This window comes from Artemia sp. Qi Xiang Cuo, chromosome 3 (assembly GCF_049724085.1).
Source record: "Artemia sp. Qi Xiang Cuo chromosome 3, ASM4972408v1, whole genome shotgun sequence".
NCBI classification, from domain to species: domain Eukaryota; kingdom Metazoa; phylum Arthropoda; class Branchiopoda; order Anostraca; family Artemiidae; genus Artemia; species Artemia sp. Qi Xiang Cuo.
Genome location: NC_142796.1, coordinates 17,152,910 through 17,175,958, shown reverse-complemented (window position 1 = coordinate 17,175,958; position 23,049 = coordinate 17,152,910). Strand labels below are relative to the sequence as shown.

The 23,049-nt window shown below is 34.6% G+C and overlaps 1 protein-coding gene across 1 annotated transcript in view; it reads right to left on the bottom strand.

Moving 5' to 3' along the window:
* The window catches only part of Polr3E (RNA polymerase III subunit E), a 48,990-nt gene that overhangs the window by 14,037 nt on the left and 11,904 nt on the right, over positions 1 to 23,049 (bottom strand). Inside the window, exons 3-5 of the mRNA XM_089086829.1 lie at positions 21,427 to 21,566; positions 14,511 to 14,677; positions 2,317 to 2,471 (exon numbers count right to left, since the gene is read on the bottom strand). Coding sequence (XP_088942955.1) covers positions 2,317 to 2,471; positions 14,511 to 14,677; positions 21,427 to 21,566 — 462 coding nt within the window. The remainder of the gene's footprint in view (positions 1 to 2,316; positions 2,472 to 14,510; positions 14,678 to 21,426; positions 21,567 to 23,049) is intronic.

The window sequence follows — 23,049 nt, the reverse complement described above, 5'->3', positions numbered from 1 at the left end:
AAAAGGCATGCAGCGGCGATTTGGAAAATTATCACTTGAATAAAAACGATGTTGTCATCCAATTTTTATTTGCCTAAAAGTAGAACTCATCAGTGTGCCGTACATCGGGCACCTAAAAAATAACTAAAAACTGCAACAAAATTTTATTAGTTTTCAGTGATTTTTCATAATTACAAATTTCGTATTCGTTAATTGAAATTACTATCGCCGCAATCAAAAATGAACAATAATTTTGCTACTTTTACGATCACAAAGAAAACAGAAAAAAGGATCAATTGTTAAATCCACTAACAAAATAACCCACGCAGGTTTGCAGATCTATTCGTACAGGAGTTACGAATAGACTACGAATAGGCAGTAACGGGCTTTAGTTTCCTATCGTTTATTTGGATCTCTTATCTAAGCTTTACGAATTATGGCAAGATCGCCCAATTAATTATAAATACTTCAGCCACAAAAAACAAAAACAGTTTAAAATTCTTATTAGTTTTTCAGTGATTTCAATCAATTCTAAATACTTCAGCCGCAAAAAACAAAACCAGTTTAAAATTCTTATTAATTTTTCAGTGATTTTTCATAATTACAAAATTACATTCAGTGTAGCGCGTGCTACATTGCTATATTCATACGAGAGTTACGAACAGACTACGAATAGGCAGTAACGGGCTGTCGTTCTTCTGATAAAGGGTAGGTCTGCTGATCAAACATAAGTAATGACAAAGACCACACTACCTTTCCATCATGCAAAAATAGGACGATACTGAGGAAACGTGAAAAGGCAAGTATTCACCGTCTCCACTAATTTCCTCATTATTCTTGTTTTGTATGATCAAATATAACTTTTGGTGATTTTAACGGTCACCAACAGATCTAACGGTCACTTTCGTCTTCATACTATAAGCAATCGAAAAAAATACTAACTTACGTAGTTTTAATGCGAAAATTTGCGTAATTTAGAAAACTCTACAATATAAAGTGAACTCAAAAATGGAAATGTCTAAAAAAATTAATTCGACTTGACTATATAAGAAAAAATTTGGCAGGTTACACTACGATTTTATATTTATTGAATTCAAAAATGGAAATGTCTAGAAATTTTAATTCGACTTGGCTATATAAGAAAAAATGTCGGCAAGTTTTTGTAACGAAAGAAGAACATAGTTTATTCATCACCAAATCACAATCGTAAATAATGGTGAAGCAACAATAAGAAAAAAACACATGAGAAACATATTTAATTAATTAAATAATCAGATAAGACTATTTAGTCTTATCTATAATGATATGGGGATAAACACGAATAATCCATTCTTGAGTCTCTATACCCTATCTCTAAACTTGAAATTATATCGGAAATGTTCAAATTTTAACAATAAATCAGTTTTAGTCTAAGGTGGCTGATATAGAAAGAATTTACAAAAATTTAAAATACCGCATTTTAAATACCATAAAATAGCATATTTTTGGTATTTTAGTTAACATTCTTAAGAATAGAGTGAATACATGAAGCATTACGAAAATATATTCACAGTGTAACTTTTCCTCTTTTCTTATTTAATATTAAATCCACGCACAGCGGCAGTTCTGGCCTCTCTTGCACCCGGGACGAAACCCTGACTAGCGCCCCCCCTTCCCTGTCTCCCAAAAATAATCAGGCCAAATCCTAACAAAACTTTCATTTATTGACAAAAGTTTCATATACGACCGTTGATTTATTGGCAAAATTTATTTAAATACGACAGTTCTTACTATGAGAAAAGATATGGGGAAAATGAAAATTTCAGATTCAATTTGCTTATACTTACTGCCAACTTCACCCTCTACTTTATTTTAAAAAAATTCAAAATTAAAAAATGAATAAAATGTTAGATTATTTATTTGAAATTTTGCACCCCTAAAACTTCTGTGCTTGGGGCAAGAGGCCCTTCTGCCTCCCTCCCCCCCTTCTGAAAAGATTTCCAGAAGTTTTTTTCAAGAAATTTCACAGGAAGACTAGAAATTTTATCGGAAGACTTTTACTAGATTAGCCCGCAGGAATCTAAACCAGTGCTTCAATCTTCACAAATTTTCCGGGGCTACCCCTAATTTCCCCCAATGGAAACTTCTTTGAAATCTCCCAAAATATAAAGTTTAGTAAATATACGAACGTTATCACGAGATACAAATCAATAACTTTCGAATAATTTTATTTTTGGGATATTTCGGAGATCTAGATTTTCTTTCAGGGAAACTTTGATTCACAAACCAACGTGACTTAGTCTATTTATCTATCTAATCTTAGTTTTAGGTTACTCTGTCACCTTGAATACAACTCACCTGGGCAAATTCGGTAGAGCTACTACCGTAAGTAAGATCCCACCATGGCTCTCTCTTTTTGGCTTCCTCTTTGATTTGTTTTTCACGCGTTTTCTTCATTTTTTCATTTTCAGCTCTTTTAAACTTCTTTGTAACTAACACCATCTCTTGTTCACCTACGAAAAAAAGTCAATTCCACAACAGTGTAATACACATATTTTTTTTTTTTTTTTTTTTTTTTTTTTTTTTTTTTTTTTTTTTTTTTTGCATAACATAACAATCATAACAACTTACATTTTACATAATAATTTACAGGGACACCAATTAAGGGAGGGGGATGTGTTTGTACAGGGATAAAATTCAACCATAACCACAAACACCTTTTTGGTATTTTCAATGAAAAACGAAGAAAATACAACAAAATTGTTACACCCTAGATTTTGGAAACCACATTTTTGCACACTCCTCTCCAGCCCCTTCTAACCTAAATTATCTCATAGTTAAGTTTCAAAATCCCAAGAATTAGCCTTGTTTCACGAAAATTCCGGCCCAAACTTTAAACAATTTTTCAAGCTCTACTGAACGACACTGCGCTGCCACTGGTATTACTGCTTCTAACACAACTAGCTACTTATTACAGTACCAAGTAGTGTAAGATCAACACAGTCCAATTCTTTTAATTTCTATTATATTAAGCGTGCCAAATATTTACTTCCCTTTGCTCCCCTTTTTGTTTCGTTCTCCGACTCAACCATGGACTTTTAGCATGATTTATGTCGTGGATTTTTTTGGGCTGGGCATTCAAGACCTTAATAACTATTTTGAGCATAAAATGGCCTAAAGAAGCCTACCCTTATCGAACCAATACTAAAATAGGCTATCTTCCTAACCACAACTTAAATTTACGATTATACTCCAAGGGCGACTTTTATGACTGTGATTCGATAAGATCTTCGTCAACAGTAATTGTTTTTAGTTGTTCTTGTGCAAAGAATAAGTAGCTCCAACTCGTCTTGCATCGAGGCTTATTAGTATTGGCACAGAACTGGCCAGGTACTGGCGGCCTGTTCTGAGTTACTCTTCAGAAAGTAGTCAAGAAGTCGACCGTCCATGTCCGAAGTCCTCAGAGCCATTGAATGTATCGAAGTAACTAGGCCAGTTCAATCAATTTATTTTTCTGTCCTCTATTACGTCACTTCTACAGGCTAATTAGTTCAACCATAAAAATCTTAAGACGCAGAACGTGGTGATATTTATAGGACATAACCTAATACATGGTTTTATACATTTTACATTTATACGTTTTATACGTTTTAAAATTTATAATCAAAATTTACATTAAAATTTAAAACATTACAATTTTGTATACGTTTTATATTAAAATTACTTAATACACTCTCTCCATTACATCTATCACCAATTACATTCATTCAAATATCTCTCTAACGCCTTCTTCAAAAAAAGAAAAGACGCTAACGTTTGACTAAAATGGTGTTTCATAATGTCAATAAACATAGTGCTATGAATTTTAGCGATTCATGCTTTTACAGAACGAACAAGAGTCTTATGATGATTTTTTTTCAAAATGTTTTGATTTTAAATATTACGTTTATTTAATTATAAAAATCAATATACATAGTAATTTCCTTTCAAATGAGCTCTTAAATAGCCCTTTGTGATGTTGAAGTGCCCCGCGAACAGTGAAGAAGAAAAAAAAGGAAAAAAAAACGCATCAGTACAGCATATGTAAAAAAGTTCCTTTCCTTGTTGTTCAAGACAGCGGGCTATAAGTTCCAATTGTGTACTTTTTATGCGAATAAGACACCATTTTTGAGGAGTTTCAGGCTATTTTTTGAAATTACTATAAATTAGTTTTTAAATAACATTTTATTATCAAGACAATAGTTACTATTCCTGAATCAGCCACAAATTTCAATTTCTTTCTCACTGGCCAGTTTTGTTTTTGTTTTTTTTTTGTTTTTTCAAACACGTCTTTTTTAATTTTTGCTACTATGAGAGAGAAAAGAGAGAGAATGATTTATGAAAAAAAACATATAAACAAAAAAATATTGCTACTTCCCCTAAAAAGCAAAGCTTGTCCATGGGGAGGTAGAGAAAACAAAATCCTTAAAACAAAAAGAACACTTGGCCACCGACACCACTCATACCACCACACTAAACAATAAATACAAAATAATATCATATATTGTACTTTTCCTCCGGGAACATCATATCAACAAAACAACACAATAAATAAATCAATCAAGCAAAACTCATATTCAGCAAAAAGCTGTTCCTTAATGGTTTCTCTAAATATATTGGGGTCTCCAATAATATTAATATCACTATTTAAACTATTCCATTTCCGCGTACCTCTATAAAAACAGAAAAACATGAACGGAAAGAAATACCTCTAGGTACATAGAAGTCCGCACTACCCCTTGTATCATGAGAATGAACAGTAGATTTAATGGACAATAAATCACCAAAACAATGAGGCTGAATATCCTGCTACAGTCCAGAAATAAACCAACAGTAGATTTAATGGACAATAAATCACCAAAACAATGAGGCTGAATATCCTGCTACAGTCCACAAATAAACGAACAGTAGATTTAATGGACAATAAATCACCAAAACAATGAGGCTGAATATCCTGCTACAGTCCAGAAATAAACCAACAGTAGATTTAATGGACAATAAATCACCAAAACAATGAGGCTGAATATCCTGCTACAGTCCAGAAATAAACCAACAGTAGATTTAATGGACAATAAATCACCAAAACAATGAGGCTGAATATCCTGCTACAGTCCAGAAATAAACCAACAGTAGATTTAATGGACAATAAATCACCAAAACAATGAGGCTGAATATCCTGCTACAGTCCAGAAATAAACCAACAGTAGATTTAATGGACAATAAATCACCAAAACAATGAGGCTGAATATCCTGCTGCAGTCCAGAAATAAACCATATGGAACGTAGTTCGCTTTTAATTAAGTCACAGCTATCGCTGTAACCATGATACAAAGCAGCGAGAGGAAGAGCCTGAACCAACTTACACGCAATGAATCTTGCGTATCTTACACGTAATGAATCTTACACGTAACTTGAATCTTACACGTAATGATTCAACACAAAATATAGGCTCTATACTAGCACACGTAATGATTCAATACAAAATATAGGCTCTATACTAGCACACGTAATGATTCAATACAAAATATAGGCTCTATACTAGCACACGTTATGATACAAGACAAAATATAGGCTCTATACTAGCACACGTAATGATTCAATACAAAATATAGGCTCTATACTAGCACACGTAATGATTCAATACAAAATATAGGCTCCATACTAGCACACGTAATGATACAATACAAAATATAGGCTCTATACTAGCACACGTAATGATTCAACACAAAACATAGGCTCTATACTAGCACACGTAATGATACAATACAAAATATAGGCTCTATACTAGCACACGTAATGATTCAATACAAAATATAGGCTCTATACTAGCACACGTAATGATTCAATACAAAATATAGGCTCTATACTAGCACACGTAATGATTCAATACAAAATATAGGCTCTATACTAGCACACGAAATGATTCAATACAAAATATAGGCTCTATACTAGCACACGTAATGATTCAACACAAAATATAGGCTCTATACTAGCACACGTAATGATTCAATAAAAAATATAGGCTCTATACTAGCACATGTAATGACTCAACACAAAACATAGGCTCTATACTAGCACACGTAATGATTCAAGACAAAATATAGGCTCTATACTATCACACGTAATGATTCAATACAAAACATAGGCTCTATACTAGCACACGTAATGATTCAATACAAAATAAAGGCTCTATACTAGCACACGTAATGACTCAACACAAAACATAGGCTCTATACTAGCACACGTAATGATTCAATACAAAATATAGGCTCTATACTAGCACACGTAATGATTCAACACAAAACATAGGCTCTATACTAGCACACGTAATGATTCAATACAAAATATAGGCTCTATAGTAGCACACGTAATGAATCAACACAAAAAATAGGCTCTATACTAGCACACGTAATGATACAATACAAAATATAGGCTCTATACTAGCACACTTAATGATACAACACAAAACATAGGCTCTATACTAGCACACGTAATGATACAACACAAAATATAGGCTATATACTAGCACACGTAATGATACAAAACAAAATATAGGCTCTATACTCGCACACGTAATGTTTCAATACAAAATATAGGCTCTATACTAGCACACGTAATGATTCAATACAAAATATAGTCTCTATACTAGCACACGTAATGATTCAATACAAAATATAGGCTCTATACTAGCACACGTAATGATTCAACACAAAACATAGGCTCTATACTCGCAAACGTAATGTTACAATACAAAATATAGGCTCTATACTAGCACACGTAATGATTCAATACAAAATATAGGCTCCATACTAGCACACGTAATGATACAATACAAAATATAGGCTCTATACTAGCACACGTAATGATTCAATACAAAATATAGCCTCTGTACTAGCAAACGTTAAAATACGTAATGTATTAGGTAATTATGGTATTAAAGAGATTCTTATGCTATTTGTAGGGTATCCTAACCATCGTCCCTCGATGCATGATACCGCGTTTCCTTCAATAACACAAAACATAGGACAGCGGAATACATAAGGAAAATTTACAGCCGGTGAAAACAAGGAAAAACCACAAATATTTAGGCCAAGACCTCGCAATCAGTATCTCTTAATGTTAGATCTTCAAAGTATTTCGGCAATATACAAAGCTTGTAGTACAGCCTTTTTTGTAAAAAGGCGATTCTGAATGTCTTTAAGAACATCTTATTTTGTAGCTACATTCACCATACTTCACATTCATCAATTCCATGACTACCGACTAAAGTAATGGAAATAATTTTGAAATTTGTCTTTGTACTTGTCTTGTAGCGGTTCAATAATGTTTTGTGACACCTGAGATGGCAAAGTCATTGCTTTTATGATCCTCCACGATTTATATATGCGACAAGGTATGTCGTATAACAAACATACCAAAAGACATTATTTTTATGATCCCACGCGGGACCATAACATATGTGACAAAGTATATCACATATCCGAGAAGTTAACGAATATTGATTTTATAATCCGAAGTCATTTATATATGCGACAAATATGTCACGTAACCAAGATGGTCACGAAACACTGTTTTCACGATCCAACGCGATTTATATGTGCGACAAGATGTTTCGCATGTCTAAAATGTCACAATAAAATAATTTCTATTACCCAAACCGATCAATATATACGACAAGATATGTCACATACTCGACATGTCACAAAATATTATTTTTTTAACCCCGTGCGAAATGTATATGCGACAAGATATGTCCCATACCCGTCAAAACATTATTTTTATGATCCCACGTGATTTATATAAACGACAAATATGTCGCACAACTGATTTTCAACTAAACCTAACATGATAGAACTACAACAAAAGTATTTCAAATTCTGTTGAATAGACCGCCAGCCAAATTGCAATAATAAACCACGAGCAACGCATAAAGGACATGTTTCTATCTGAAAAAAGTTCATACATACTTTACAAAATAGATTACACACAAACAGGGTCCGTGAACGACATCTGTCATCCAAATTCACGGACGTTAGGTGTGGACGCGATCCACATATCATATTTATAAGGCTCTTGGTGGTTACTGTTGCCACAGGGCATACTCTCTTTTAGATATTAATGAATTTCTAAGAAACTCAAACAACTAAAATTTAGTTCTGAAACTTATAATTTTGTTATAATTTATTTGGTTACAATTTACTTCGCCATATGGCAGGTCTTTTTTAAATATTGGCATTATCGGAAATACAGACAGTTAAAATTTGGTTCTTAGATTAATAGTTTGGTTAAAAACTACCGAAACGGTATCTTTAACCTTTCAGCAACCCAATTACAGCTGAGATGCAAAGATTGGATGTCTAATTTCCAGTTGATTTTAGGGTTTAAATTTAGCAACAAAGTCAAATTTATTCTAATGGTAATGCAGGAGAAACAAACCCCAAAAAAACATTACACACCAATACCAATCCAGATTATACTATAGACGACGTATTTTTTGTTTTCGTTTTTTCTTATTTGCCAGTAACCTGGTAACTAAATAAATTGTCGGTGAAGCAAATAAACTAAAATGAAACCCAAGCGGCAAAACGTTTTTAAATAAAGACTGGAGCTAGTAAATACTTAACCCTGTGTACACGAATTTCATAAAAAATGATTTTAATGTAATACAAAACAAAATTAATTACGGATCAAAGTAAACATGTGGCCAAGACACGCATAGCTAGCTGCCAAAAAAGCACTTCAATCACGAATTGTTTAAATTCTAATATGACAGTACAGTCAACATGAATACCCTTTTATCAGTCTTAGCTGAACTTTATAGCAATGATGCTAAAGCTCCGTTAACTTTCATTTTTAATTTTCTTTATTTTCATCGAGGAGCCTTTTGATCGTGAGTTAGATTTCTATTCGTTTCAATGTTGCAATTTTTTCTTCTATTTCGCTGAGGATGGCTATCGGTAACATAGCCGAAATATTCACTTTGATTTTATGTTAACCACTGTCTTCAGATAGAAGCCATCATTCTAGATAAGTTCCCGTTTTTTGTGTAATGTCCCTCGAATAAATTTATTCGATAAATTTATTATTTAAACTAATAAATTTAGATTCCATAAAGCCTAATTATGGGATACGACAAATTGATATAAGGATTTTTTTTTCATTTTAATTTAGGCATGTAGTTTCTAATATATATATATATATGTTATATATATATATATATATATATATATATATATATATATATATATATATATATATATATATATATATATATATATATATATATATATATATATATATACGAATACATATATTCATTCTCCAAATGATGTACCTGTCATCCCTGCTTTGGTTTATTCGAGTTTTAACGCGAAATTGAAAAGAATGGAACACTTCCTAAAGACTGTTTCAAGTAAGTTCGATTCGTATTATAGTCACTTTCCACCACTGCCTGCCCGTGTGACGCCGTCAACTGACTCTCACACCACTGTTGTTGTCTCTAAAGTGCCACAAACACTAAATGACCCGATAAAACGAAAAGAAGTGCTCGATAAAGTGAGCTGTCATGATGCAGTTACCAAGCTGAGTTTGCGAGGTGACAAATGGCTAATCAATGATAAAAAACTTGCTGCTGAAGAATTCAAAGACTCTATTTCAGTGATTTTAGCAGAATCTCCATCCAAGGTGATCACTAAGCGGTTTTTCGGGATAGTCAAAAGAATACCGAAGGACTTAGACCTCTCATTCTTTCAAGGATGTCCAGGGGTGGTGGAAGCTATGCGGCTCGGTGACACTGGCACGGTTAAGCTTGAGTTTTGTGTCTCCATGTCAAAAACCAAGGCTATGCAAAATGTTGTTAAACTTGGATATGAATATTTCCAATATTTCAACAATCTGTGAATGAATATCTGTCGGCACCTCGGTGCTGTCTAAAATGCCGTTCGCCAGACCATAGAGTAGCTGATTGTGCAAGTTTGGTTGCGAAGTGTGCACGCTGTGCGGGCCCTTATATTTCCACCAAGGATTCTCCTACCAGCTTGATGCAAGATGGGCCAATTGTGGTGAAAATCATGCCTCCTTTTGTCTTAGATGCAAAGTGCGGAGAGATATCATTGCCGAGAAGAAATGATTGTGCCTGTTTCGATTGTTTCGCTTAATATAAATGGTACTCGTTTAAAGGAGCATATGATTGATGAACTGTGTGACCAGTTTGACATAGTATGCCTTCAAGAACACCTCCTGACTTCTACCAGTATTAACGTGTTAAAAAGAAATCGCAATCAATCCGTTTTTACAACTAATGCTGAGGTCACTTTTGGTAGACCTTCTGGAAGCTTCGCGTGCATTGTTAAGAATAACCTGAGTTTGCTCTCTCCAGTGTTTTCACAGTGATAAATTCATCCTTGCGGTTCGGTTTGGTAATACTGTGCTGATAAATGTGTATCTCCCGTGTAACAAAAAAACTATATCCGCTTTAAACGCGTATATGAAAGCCTCTGCAAATCTTAAGGCTATTCTTGCGTCTGTTGTATCGACTGGTTATGATTTCATAGTGGTTGGTGACTTCAACACAGATATTACAAGTCAGTCAGTTCGATCCAATATAGTCCTTGATACTTTTTCTGCTTATAAAATAGTCGAGAAAAGTGTTGATTATTCATATATTCACCAATCTGGAAGTTTGTCTAATATTGACCATGTAGTTTCCTCATCCAATATTAATGTGTCGACTGTTCTTGTTCATGAAGACTATCGTGATATTGACCACCTCCCGATTTCGTTCTCTGCTTCACTAGTCGCTTCCCGTTCTACTAGACCATTTACACAAAGTTCTAATTGGTTTTACAGGAATAACTGGAGTAGAGCTAATTTTGCACTTTATATTACTACGTTTTCCGCGTTATTGGATTCTATAAAAGTTCCTTACCATTTGCTTCAAGTTACTGACTGTTTCTCAAATTATAAGCAGTCTCTAAATGAATATTATGATAAAATAATTTGGTGCTTAAAACAAGCAGAGGCGACTGCTGTTCCTCTAGAAAAGATTGAAGTTAAAACTAGAAAACCAGAATGGGTTTTGGACCCAGAATTATAAGTTGTAAAGAATAAAGCTAAGTTTTGGCTACGAATGTGGGTGTCTTGCGGTCGGCCAAATCGAGGAGTTGTCTTCGATCTAAAGTAAAGTACCAAGCGTGCTTAAAAAAAACGTTTACGGCAGTCTAGGGTATCTGGTTTTGATTTTCCTGCGTCGAGAAAGGAGTGGTCTCATGTTCTGAATTCGGATAAGCTTATTAGGGATTTTTCTGAAAGTTCTATAGCAGTTCATACTTGGGTGTCGTATTATAATGATATTTTCGGCAAGGTGAACCGGGAAGTTGAAAAGCTTTTTAGTAACCTTCTTGAGTCGTGTTTGCCTAATCGTATTTCTCAGAGTAATCGTAAATTCTACAGTTGATATTGGTCAAGCTATTAAGAACATGCAATCTAGCTCTGTTGATCAAGACGGAATTTCGTCTCATCATCTAAAAGTAGTTTGCCCAACTTTGATAGTTCACCTTCAGCTTATGTTTCAGACGTGTTTATCTAGTTCCATGGCTCCCGACAATTTTACCTGTGGCACAGTCACCGCAGTTTTTAAGCGTGGAAAAATTTTCTCATAGTGTACGTCATATCGACCAATTACTGTTTCGTGCACTCTTAGCAAAATTTTTGAATATATTCTTCTCCCTTTCATTTCGGAAAATGTTAATTTTGGTGAAAACCAATTTGGCTTTCAAAAAAAGCTGGGATGTCAGCACGCCCATCGTGTTCTAGCTTCCCTCCTGTTGCAATCTGTTAATGATAAATCTCCTCTTCATATCTGTGCTCTTGATCTTTCGAAAGCTTTCGATAGTATAGTCCACTCACATGCACTCTATTCCCTTTTTCCAACAATATTAACCTTTCTATTGTTGTTTTGTTACGGTACTGGTATTCTAACTCTTTTATTCGGGTAAAATGTATTGGAGTAGTTTCTGATTCAAAGGTCTTTGTTCGGCGTGGGGTCCATCAAGGTTGTTTGCTTTCTCCAACAATTTTTAAGTCCTGTACTGCTCCGATCCTTTCATCTTTCTTTCAACTTTTATTTCCCATGGAATTTATGTCTCGAATCTCGCTTATACGGACGATGTTCTCCTTGTCAGTCGTTCCAGGGATGGGCTCTCGCATTCTGTCAGCTGGATCTCAGAGCAGTTAAGACGGACTGGGTTTATGTTGAACGTTGATGAGTGCGAATATACTTCATTTAAGTCGAGTGCAAGTCTCCCTCTTAACTGTGTTTTTTTTTCACTATTCCCTGTGTCTCTTCTTTTCGGTGGCTTGGTCTTCACATTACTAATAATCTCAAAACACTTCGGGCCCTGACAGTTTCTAAAGCAAAAGAAAAATTCAGATAGGATATTCAAAAATTGTTGCAAATTGAGGGAGGTACAATAGAAAAGCGATTTGGAAATTATATTCTTCATTTTGCGATCATTCTATTCTTTTTTTTATCTGGTTTTCTTCCAATTCTGAAGCCTAAAAATCTGAATTCTATCCGGATTTATTATTTTAAATTTTCTCGGTACCTTTTGTTCCTCCCTCCGTGGTTCCGGAACCGGCATCTAATATAGCGATTCGGCCTTCCTGATTTACGGAAAAAGTGACTGTGCTTGCGGGAAAGCTGTCGTTGTCTGCAGGTCTTACTATGCACCATAATTTACGTCGTCTTTTGTAAATAATTGTTAATTGTGCGAGTTTGCTTTTTTGTTGTTTTTTTTTTTTTTGTTCTTGATGTACTCTGCTTCTTTTTTATAGTGGGTAATAAATAAATTATTATTTTATTATTATTATTATTATTATATATATATATATATATATATATATATATGTATGTATGTATATATATATATATATATATATATATATATATATATATATATATATATATATATATATATATATATATATATATATATATATATATATATATATATATATATATATATATATATATATATATATGTATGTATATATATATATATACATATATATATATATATATATATATATATATATGTATGTATGTGTGTGTGTGTGTGTATATATATATATATGTATGTGTGTATGTATATATATATATATATATATATATATATATATATATATATATATATATATATATATATATATATATATAATATTTATATTTATTTATTTAATATATATATTTAGTTAATATTTATAATTTTGAAAGAATCATGTAATAATATAGTTATTTTATAATAATATGTTTTATTGAATTTTATGACGAAGTATTTAACAAGCTGTCTGGTTTAGTAAGTGAATCACCGCCGTTGTTCGCAAATAAAAATAATTTGAAGAAGATGGTTCTTTCATGTCACAGTACCGGTCTATTCTAATATTTTGTAAATTATTTGATGATTCTCTTCCCTATCTCCAATTACCCTTTCTTATTTTTTTAGAAGGGATGTCTTGAGATGTGTGAGCTTCTTTTTACAAAAGGTGCTAATATAAAAGCTCCAGATTGGTTTAACAGAACACCCATACACGAATCGATAACGTGCTGTAATGAAAAAATGAATCACTTCAAAACAGCTGAATTGCTTCTTGCAGCAAAAAGCGAATCCAAATACGACGGATACATGTTCTGATACACCTCTGGTCACAGCTATTAGAAAAAGGTTAACACCTATAATTGAGCTAATAGTAAAAAGGGGTGCTGATACCAGATCTTCATATATTGTTGTTGCTGTTGGTTTCTTCCTTGTGATAAAGGAAACCAATCAAGTGTTACCTCACTGTCTACCTTTGTTTCAAGTTGGTGCGTTGTTTATTGTGTTGATTCAATAATAGTTCACAAGAGTAATAGTAGCAAAAGAAAAGCTGCTAAGGACTGTCGAATACCTAAGTGTTAAAAAGAGTGGTTTAATTCCATTGGCTTATTTCATTTATGTATTTTGTTTCTTTTCTTCTGGAGAGACAAATAATCCAGCCTTTTCAAAACTGTGCCTACATGCATCAAATTCAATTTTGCCTAGAACAATTATTAAGTCAGTAAAAAGAATGCAAAGTCTGATTGGTTCTTGTACTTGAAAATTTAAGCCCATTAGTGCTTTCGGCCACATTTTCGCTAGCACAATTTTAAATCAGTAAAAAGAACGCAAAGTCTGATTGGTTCTTTTACCTGAAGTTTTAAGCACATTAGTGCTTTCGGCCACATTCTTCGGCCTAGTACAATTTTAAATCAGTAAAAAGAACACAAAGTCTGATTGGTTCTTTTACGTGAAATTTTAAGCATATTAGTGCTTTCGGCCACATTCTTCGGCCTAGCACAATTCTAAGTCAGTAAAAAGAACACAAAGCCTGATTGGTTCTTTTACATGAAGTTTTAAGCAAGTAAGAAGAGTGTTTTAAGTCAAAACATTTTATACATGTAAACCCTCTGTTTCTCTGTGGTTTAGTGTCTGATTTACCTTCATCTTGTTCAGGTGCTGGATGAAGATAAGAGAAATCAGTGGAAATGTTGGAAATTCCACCAACTTTTGTCAAAATCAAGCTGTTATCTTTAAACAAGCCAAGAACATAGTTAGAATTCAACTGACAAGGAGACGATTTCATCAGAACTGAGTCCATAATTGGCCTGAAATATTAAAAATAATTTAGCAAACAGCAATAACAATCACAATCAGGCACTAATATACCTGGAAACAAACTAGACAAACTTGGATATCTTATCGAAAATACCTGATTTGCTTAGCATCAGATCCCTTTAACATTGTGTCTAATCCCTAGATGTCTTTCTCAAGGCTTGGATGTGTGTACGCTTAAAGTCTGACATGCCGTGTACTATTAGCAGCCCCCCTTCTTAATGGAAGTAAAAACCAGGTGGTCATAGCGTAGTCAGAAAGGATGTCAAAGCGCTTGGAGGTTTGTTGGAAGCATAACGTTAGGCTAACGAGGCAAACGTGGCATCAAGTACAGCCACGCAAGTATGTAAGAAAAATTTAATTAAGAATAATATCAAAACTGCATAATTTATGATGGATTATAAAACAATAAGATGGATTATAATTTTAGGAAGGTCCAATTTCTGTAAACTTCCTAATTTCTAATGCTTTTATTTCTAAGCTAATTCCTAATTTCTATTTCTAAGCTAATTTTCACGTTAAATTCTATTGCTTTTAAGCACCCTCATGAGCTTAAGCTGTGAATCTAATTTGATTTTTACTTCAGAGGAGGAGGCGTCTTACAAGCATAATTGGCCACTTTATTTATTTTTTTGAATTGAAAAGCGGCAAAAGTAAAGAAGACAGGAGTCGCTAGCCTTAAAAGTTCTAGTTCTATTTAAACAGCTTTTTTTTCAAGAAAGGAAAGAAACAAAACGAAAAACAAGCAATATACCTAAAGTCAAGTGGGTGTTAGAAATAAAAAAAAAAACAAATGTTGTGTCATGTGTGTTTATAAGCTCTATAGAAAAAAGAGAAAAGGATCTAGCATAAATTCTTATTAAAACTTAAGTATATATGATGGTTACAATTTCTTTTAACTATAGTTCTATGTCCAACAACCTCCAATAAAGGTCATATAAATGCAACTTCCAGCTAAAGGCCATAATCCACCAACAGTACTAAAAATACCGATGCGCACTTTAAAATTGTCTAAAATGGCAAGAGTACATGTTCGGTGAGTACGGTAGTACTAACCACGCCTAGATCTGGTAAACTGGTGTGTGGCAGAACATAATAAATTATGGACGCAAACATCTATTAATGGAACTTATATGCTCAACAAATTTCGCAAAAGGCCATACTCCTACAACTTTACAAGAAGATCCAATACTCACTTCAAAATCATCTAAAATAACTATAGTACATTTTCAGTGAGTACGGAATACAGTATGGTGGCACACAACAGGCACGTACGCAGGAATTTGTTTCAGGGGGGCCAATTTTTTTCGGGGGGGGGGAGGCCAAATCCTTCAAACCCATTATTCTGTGAGAAAAATCAGAAAATTATGGGAAAATGAAAAAAATCGTGAGATTTCGGGGGGGCCGGGCCCGGAGGCCCCCCCTGCGTACGTCCCTGGCACACAACATACTTATATGTGGTAAATCAGTGCGTGGCAGTACATAGTAAATTATGGATGAAAATTTCTGTCAATGGGACTTCCATGCTCAACAACTATCCATCAAGGAGGCACACTAGTGCCTCTATAAAGAGGCGACCCACCACAATGTTAAGCAATTTCAGGTCCTAGAGGTCGCAGAGAGACGGCGGTAATCGCATTTTGTAGCCCAAGCTCAAACTAAGAAACTTGCAAAATTTCATCCTCCTCCGACTTTATCTTTATTTTTTAAACTGGGCCGGAAGTTTGGACTCTCCCACAACAGCCCCCCTTTAACGTTGTCCGATTGGGCTGAAATTTAGAGGTTTAGCTTTTCTAAGGCTCGGGAAATTACTCTCGACAATTTCAGCTCAATCCGATCACTTCTTCCCTGGTTTCAAAAAACCAAATACATCCACTTAAAATTCATATTTTTTTTTTCTTAGCCACGCCTACAGGCCATAGTTGGCACCAGATCCGGATGAATGAGGACTCATTCGAAGCAGAATTCGACCTGTTAGGGTCTTTTGATATTTTCAGACCGAAAAAATTATCCCCCGAATTTACATTTACGAAAAACCTCGTTTTCCTATATTAGCCCATGTTAATTTTTCCCCACCACAAACCCCCTTTTACGTTGTCTGATCGGGCTGAAATTTGGAGGATAATCTGTCCTGGGGCTTGGAAGCTTATCCTCGAAATTTCAGCTCAATCTGATCACTCCTCCCCTGTTTTGAAAAAACCAATTATCGAGTTTTTTGGGAATTGGCTTGCGTCAAAAATAGCTTCGATTTACTAAAAAACAATTACTATCGTGTCTGCTTAGTCTAGGGGTTGATACTTTAGACTCTCAGGCGGAAAACCCGGATTCGATTCACTGTCTGAGCAAATTTTTTATATACTGAATTTAAACTTTAAAAAGAAACTCAGTTTATTTTTTAAATTATTTAAAAAAAATTACGTTTTCTAAAGAGTTAAAGAGGCTGAGTTACAAGGTCGACCCTTGAGTAATAAACTGTACAAAAACGTGCAGAAACTATTTGAAAAAAACTACGTTTTCTAAAGAGTTAAAGAGGCTGAGTTACAAGGTCGAACCTTAAAACGTAAAGGGATTAGGAGGCACAGTTGGGGGGCAGCCACCCCCCAAACCCCCCGCTTTCGCAGCCTTTAAATAAAAGAAAGTTCTTTAAACTGAAAGTAAGGAGCGACATTAAATCTTAAAACGAACAGAAATTATTCCGTATATGAAAGGGGCTTGCCCTCCTCAACGCCTCACTCTTTACGCTAAAGTTTTTATTGTTTAAAAAAAAGAGTTGTGAGAAAGTCAAACTTTACCGCCCCCAAATCCCCCGCTTTCGCAGCCTTTAAATAAAAAAAGTTCTTTAAACTGAAAGTAAGGAGCGACATTAAATCTTAAAACGAACAGAAATTATTCCGTACATGAGAAGGGCGTGCCCTTCCTCAACGCCTCGCTCTTTACGCTAAAGTTTGACTTTCTCACAACTCTTTTTTTAAACAATAAAAACTTTAGCGTAAAGAGCGAGGCGTTGAGGAGGGCACAGCCCCTTTCATATACGGAATAATTTCTGTTCGTTTTAAGATTTAATGTCGCTCCTTACTTTCAGTTTAAAGAACTTTTTTTTATTTAAAGGCTGCGAAAGCGGGGGTTTGGGGGCGGCAGCCCCCAACTGTGCCTCCTAATCCCTGTACGTTTTAAGGTTCGACCTTGTAACTCAGCCTCTTTAACTCTTTAGAAAACGTAGTTTTTTTCAAATAATGTTAACAAAAGGCCGTACTCCTACAAATGTATAAGTAAACACAGAACTCATTTTTAAACCATCAAAATAACTGAAGTCTATCTGAAGCGGGTACAAACCACATTTATACAATGTAAACCGGTGCCTTGCAGTACACATACAACACATGGTGGGGTAGTACGCTAATAACTTTTTAAAGTGCTCAAAGCCCGTAACACCTTCTCAATTAAATACATTTTTTACGTTAATGGGACCCGAAAAGCCAAAAAAAATTACAACAATTACTAAAAAGAATCAGTGGGTGTGAAAAATACAGTGACGGTTTTAGGAGCGACAGAGGGGGTGATTTAAAAAAAATTGCGACATTTTTATAAAATGACGGTATAAAATAAACTTAATAAATAAAATGAAACGACGATAAAATAAAATAAAAACGACGTTTCATAAAATAAAATGACGGCAAGTTCTTTTGCCAGTTTTATCTGTGTGCCTGATTTTAAACCAATTATTTTATCTTTATACATTTTGTTTTGATTCCGGAACACGAATTCACCCCAGTTGGGTTTTTAATAGCTATTTTAAAGATAAAATCTTATCTTAAATGTTCAAAATATGACAATAAAAAGTTTGTAGTTATATTTTGTAACTTAATTTCTTTGCATCTTTGTACTTACCTGCAAAGATGATCTTCCACTGTGACCCTGCCAATGCTTGTTAGAAGTGACCTTGCGTCCAACCAAAGAAACGATGGTCTAGCAGGTTACCCGAGTTCCTAGCGATGGCAAATACCAGACCGAATGAAGCACAATCCCTTACAATGGACCGAAGTGGATGGAGGAGGCAAATGTCAGTCTCTATGCCGATTAGCACCCGGCAGGAGACCTAAGTCAAGTAAGACATATCTCTATATGTCTATATCTCTATATAATTGGTAAACCAATTAGAAATATGGGCCCAAAATAGCCTAAAGTGAATCCATCAAGATAGATTTTTAGTGGTTAATTATTTAGCATGTAATAATTCTTGATTCAAATACCAAAGAAGGGGTTGTGAGAATAAAATCCGCTCAACTATGATAAAGCTCCTGAATTTATTTTGACAAATTTCTCAAGCTTTATAAACAAACTCTTATTCATCTAGATATGCTAATAGTGCCCTAAATTTCATCAAAAGATTTTTTAATTGCATCAGTCTTGCCTGTTTTTTTAACTGCCCATAAATCTCTAGTGTTGTCGTTATTAGGTTATTGTACCTAATACGTTACTGGGATATGTACCTAATTTTTGTGACAAACAATCTCAAATAACCTTACTTACTGCTCTATGTAGCCTTCTGAACTGAGGTAGTAATCTGTAAACACACATCTAATCAAGTTCCAATTAATTTTCTCCGAATTGCACAGGTTTATGAGACAGTCTTGGTACAATTTCAAATCGTTTCCAACTAAAAATTTAGAACCTTTTTTTTTTAATTTACCTGATAATCCTCATTCTTTTTGGAGGAGGGAGGGAATCGTCCATTACTTTAACTTCCGATTGCTTCAGAAATGACCATTGTAACTAAGTGAAGTGTATGAACAGTCTTGACAAAAAAGGGTACTTGTCTACTGCATAAAACACACTTGAGAAGTCAAGTTTGGTGAATGTCAATAAAATAAAACAAAATTATGATGAAATATTATAGTTTAGAAACAAATTTCGGTTATATATTTGCACATTAGGGGGGGGGGGGGTAAAGCATAGCATAGATTCAAAACGTAACCTAAACAAACCTATTTCAAGCTAACCAAAACTATTTAACCTTATGAAAAAAAATGATGAAAATGGAATACTTTATTAGCAAAATTGTGAAAGCTACAACCTGGAAATATGCTCCCAGAACACAGAAATGTCCTCAAGAATTGCGTTAAAATGAACTCGGTCTTCTGCCTTTACTTCCGCCTACCACATGTACTCGACTAAGTAGGAACGTAAATGATGGCGGGATGTACCTCGGTGCCGTTTGTTCCTCCACCTTGCGGAACCCCACATTCTGTCTACTTTTTGGGTAGAGGCACCGGTTTCTGGGTCGACAAAATTATTTGTGTGGTTCATTTTCAAACGAGGGAAACCTGCTTGTTCCAGCTCAGTTCTGCTGTAGCCTTTCTAACAATCTGAAATGATTCTTAAACATCCATGATGAGACACTATATTCTATCCTATCACTAGTCAAAGCGGACTAACCGGTGTCCTCAAGAATCGCGTTAATAATGAACTAAAATAAAATAGGTCAAGAATCGCATTAATAATGAACTTTTCTTTGTCTTTGAGACGATCAGCCAACGCCGAAGTTCCCAATTGAATAATTCACAAATGACCCTCACAATTTTGCTAATAACGTATTCTATTTTAATCATATTTTATTGTCACCAATCTTCACACACAGCTACGCACGCTCCGCCTCCAACCCAATAGGCCCGTTTTTTAGCACTAAGATCTTACATTTAAGATCTTACATTTTTCTGCAAAGATCATCGTTTTTTAACTCATCTTTGTTCTGAGATCTTACAGCTCACTGATGTTAGCAAAAAGTGTGAAGACCGCCACTGTTCTGCCATATAGAATAATGATGAGAGAACATTGATGATCTACTCATCATTATTCTCAGACTGCTGATCAGAGCAGAATGATGAAAGACGTTTGCACAAAAACGACCAAAGATGTAAGATCTTTGTTCAAATATTTCACTTTTAAGTGTTTTCTGATAAAAGGTGTAAGATCTTAGCACATTGTTGAGTGAAAAAACGCCCCTAATATATACAAAGCCTCCCTTTTTACACCCTCCCAGGACGTTCCTATTTCCTTTAAATCTTTCTTTGTGACGTCCTCCCACCCCAGACGAGGACGACCTGCTTTCCATTAGCTCTAGCCCTAGACGGTTGGCCGAAAAGGACAATCTTCGGCAATCTGTCATTCTTCATCCACACAACTTGCCCTAGCCACCTCAACCTTTCTTTCATTATAGTTCTAAAAAGCGGTATTGAACCACATTTTTTGTACAGCCTACTCTTTGAAATACGGTCAGTCAGCTGGGTGCCCAGAACAATCCGTAAGCAATTTTTCTGGAAAACATCTAGCAAATCTTCATCCGCTTTTCGGAGCGCCCATGCTTCAGGTTCATATTTGAGCACTGTCATCACTGCAGCTTCTAATATTCTAATCTCGGTTTGCTTGTTTTATATAATAGACAAGTACCCAAAAAAGTGCATATGAGTAATCGCATCTCTTTGGTTATTCCATGGCTGGACAGATACATGTCATGATTTTCCCCACCCCTCTTAAAAAAAACTGGCTATGCCTCTGCTGAGAGACCAATGTCGCGTAACTAATACAGAAAAAAATATCTCATTCCAAGAATTTTTTTAGTTTATTTAACCACTGGTCTACTTTAGTTTTTTTTTCTCTTTTATTTTGCTAGCTAATTCAGTTTAAAAAAAGAATCTTGGAAAGGAGAGAAAGGTGTCATGGCCTTTCAAAGTAGCTAACTTACTGCTCATCGGGCGCTACTTCCTTTTTAAAGAGTCCTGAGTTGTCTCCAATCTCTTGAGCTTTCTCCAAGCTGAAATAAGAGGTCTCTTGCCGCAAATCAAAGCGCAATTCTGTCAGGTCTTGATTCGGTTTCATTCTAACCTAGAAAGCAAAACATATTTAAATTCCAGATCCACACAAGGGACTGGGACTTTTATAAGGGGGATTTCATTAACGTGAAGTGCAAAAGCACCTAGAAAGGCATACTTTCTGGCATTGTAAATCCATTTCAGATCATATTTCATGCGGAGGAATATTGTACCAAATACAACTGTCAATTCTTTCGTGCAAACATTCGCTAGATACATAAAACACAGCCAATAAACCGGGCAATAGACTAGCATCATATCAGGCATTTTTGGGATATCTAGCACCACAGATACCAGACCTATGTACAAAAAAGGGAACAATTATATTTTACTGCTTATGAGAGTACACAAAGACTAAATTATTCATGATGGGAACTAATTGAAAAGACAGTATTTAGAATAAAACCTATACAAATATTGCAGATATATATTTAACAATTGTCTCTGTTAAAAACAACAGCATTATATACAAACGAAATAATAACTCAAGTTTTATTCTAGTCATTGTTTTGCAAATAGTCCCTGTTCTACATATCTTTTGCTTTTTTTATGATGGAAAGGCAGTGTGGTCTACGTTGTTATTAATTCAAATACAGCTTTTTACCGAAATTGAACATCATCTTATCTAAGACTGATCCAAGGACCCCCACTTACGGTATAATTTTAGGAAAAATATACAAGCTTAGGAGTATAAAAGACCTATAAGGAAAATTGAACAACATTGAGCTGACAATCCTTGAAAACCCATAAATGTATGACTAAAATCCATACTTCCGGATACTGCCCCCTTCCTAGATCAATCTTTTGATCTCCGCCTGAAGGACATGAAGTAGCGACTAGATTGTAGGGCAAGTTAAACTTTCAAAATTAGAACAATTTCTATGTAAATAACAAGCTTTGTGAAGGACACACCACACGCACTCACAGAGGGAGGAAGAGCCCCTGGAGATCAGAAGTAAAGGATATTTCGGGGAAGCAGTGAAATTACTATAAGCGCATTTTAAGGCAATGATACTTCGATTTTTATGGGAAACGGAAGAAAGTATCCTTTGCATCAGTCTTCGGGAAAGTTCCTAAGCAGGTATGCTCTTAATGCTGATAACTCTAAAATCAAAATAATTGCAAGACTTTTCTGTAAAATTCTAGACCTGCTTTCATATTAAAGACTCACTATAGATTTTCAGGAGAAAAATAAGAGCCAATATTAAAATTCAAGAAATCGAAAATAACTTTAATTGCTTTTTCAATTATTTATTCAATTTTTTAGGAAAAATGGAAAATTAACATGACTATGGTTTTTAAGAGATACTATAGAAGAAGTTTTAAGAGAAGAACATTTTAGTTTTCGGAGGGGGAGAAGAATATGTGCCAACCAAACTTATGTACATTAATAACTAGTTGTGTCTGAATCATCTGACCCCATTGCTACTCAGTTTTATTGATTATGAAGATACATTTGATTCAGCTGATAGAAAAGTTCGGGCGAAGGTATAATT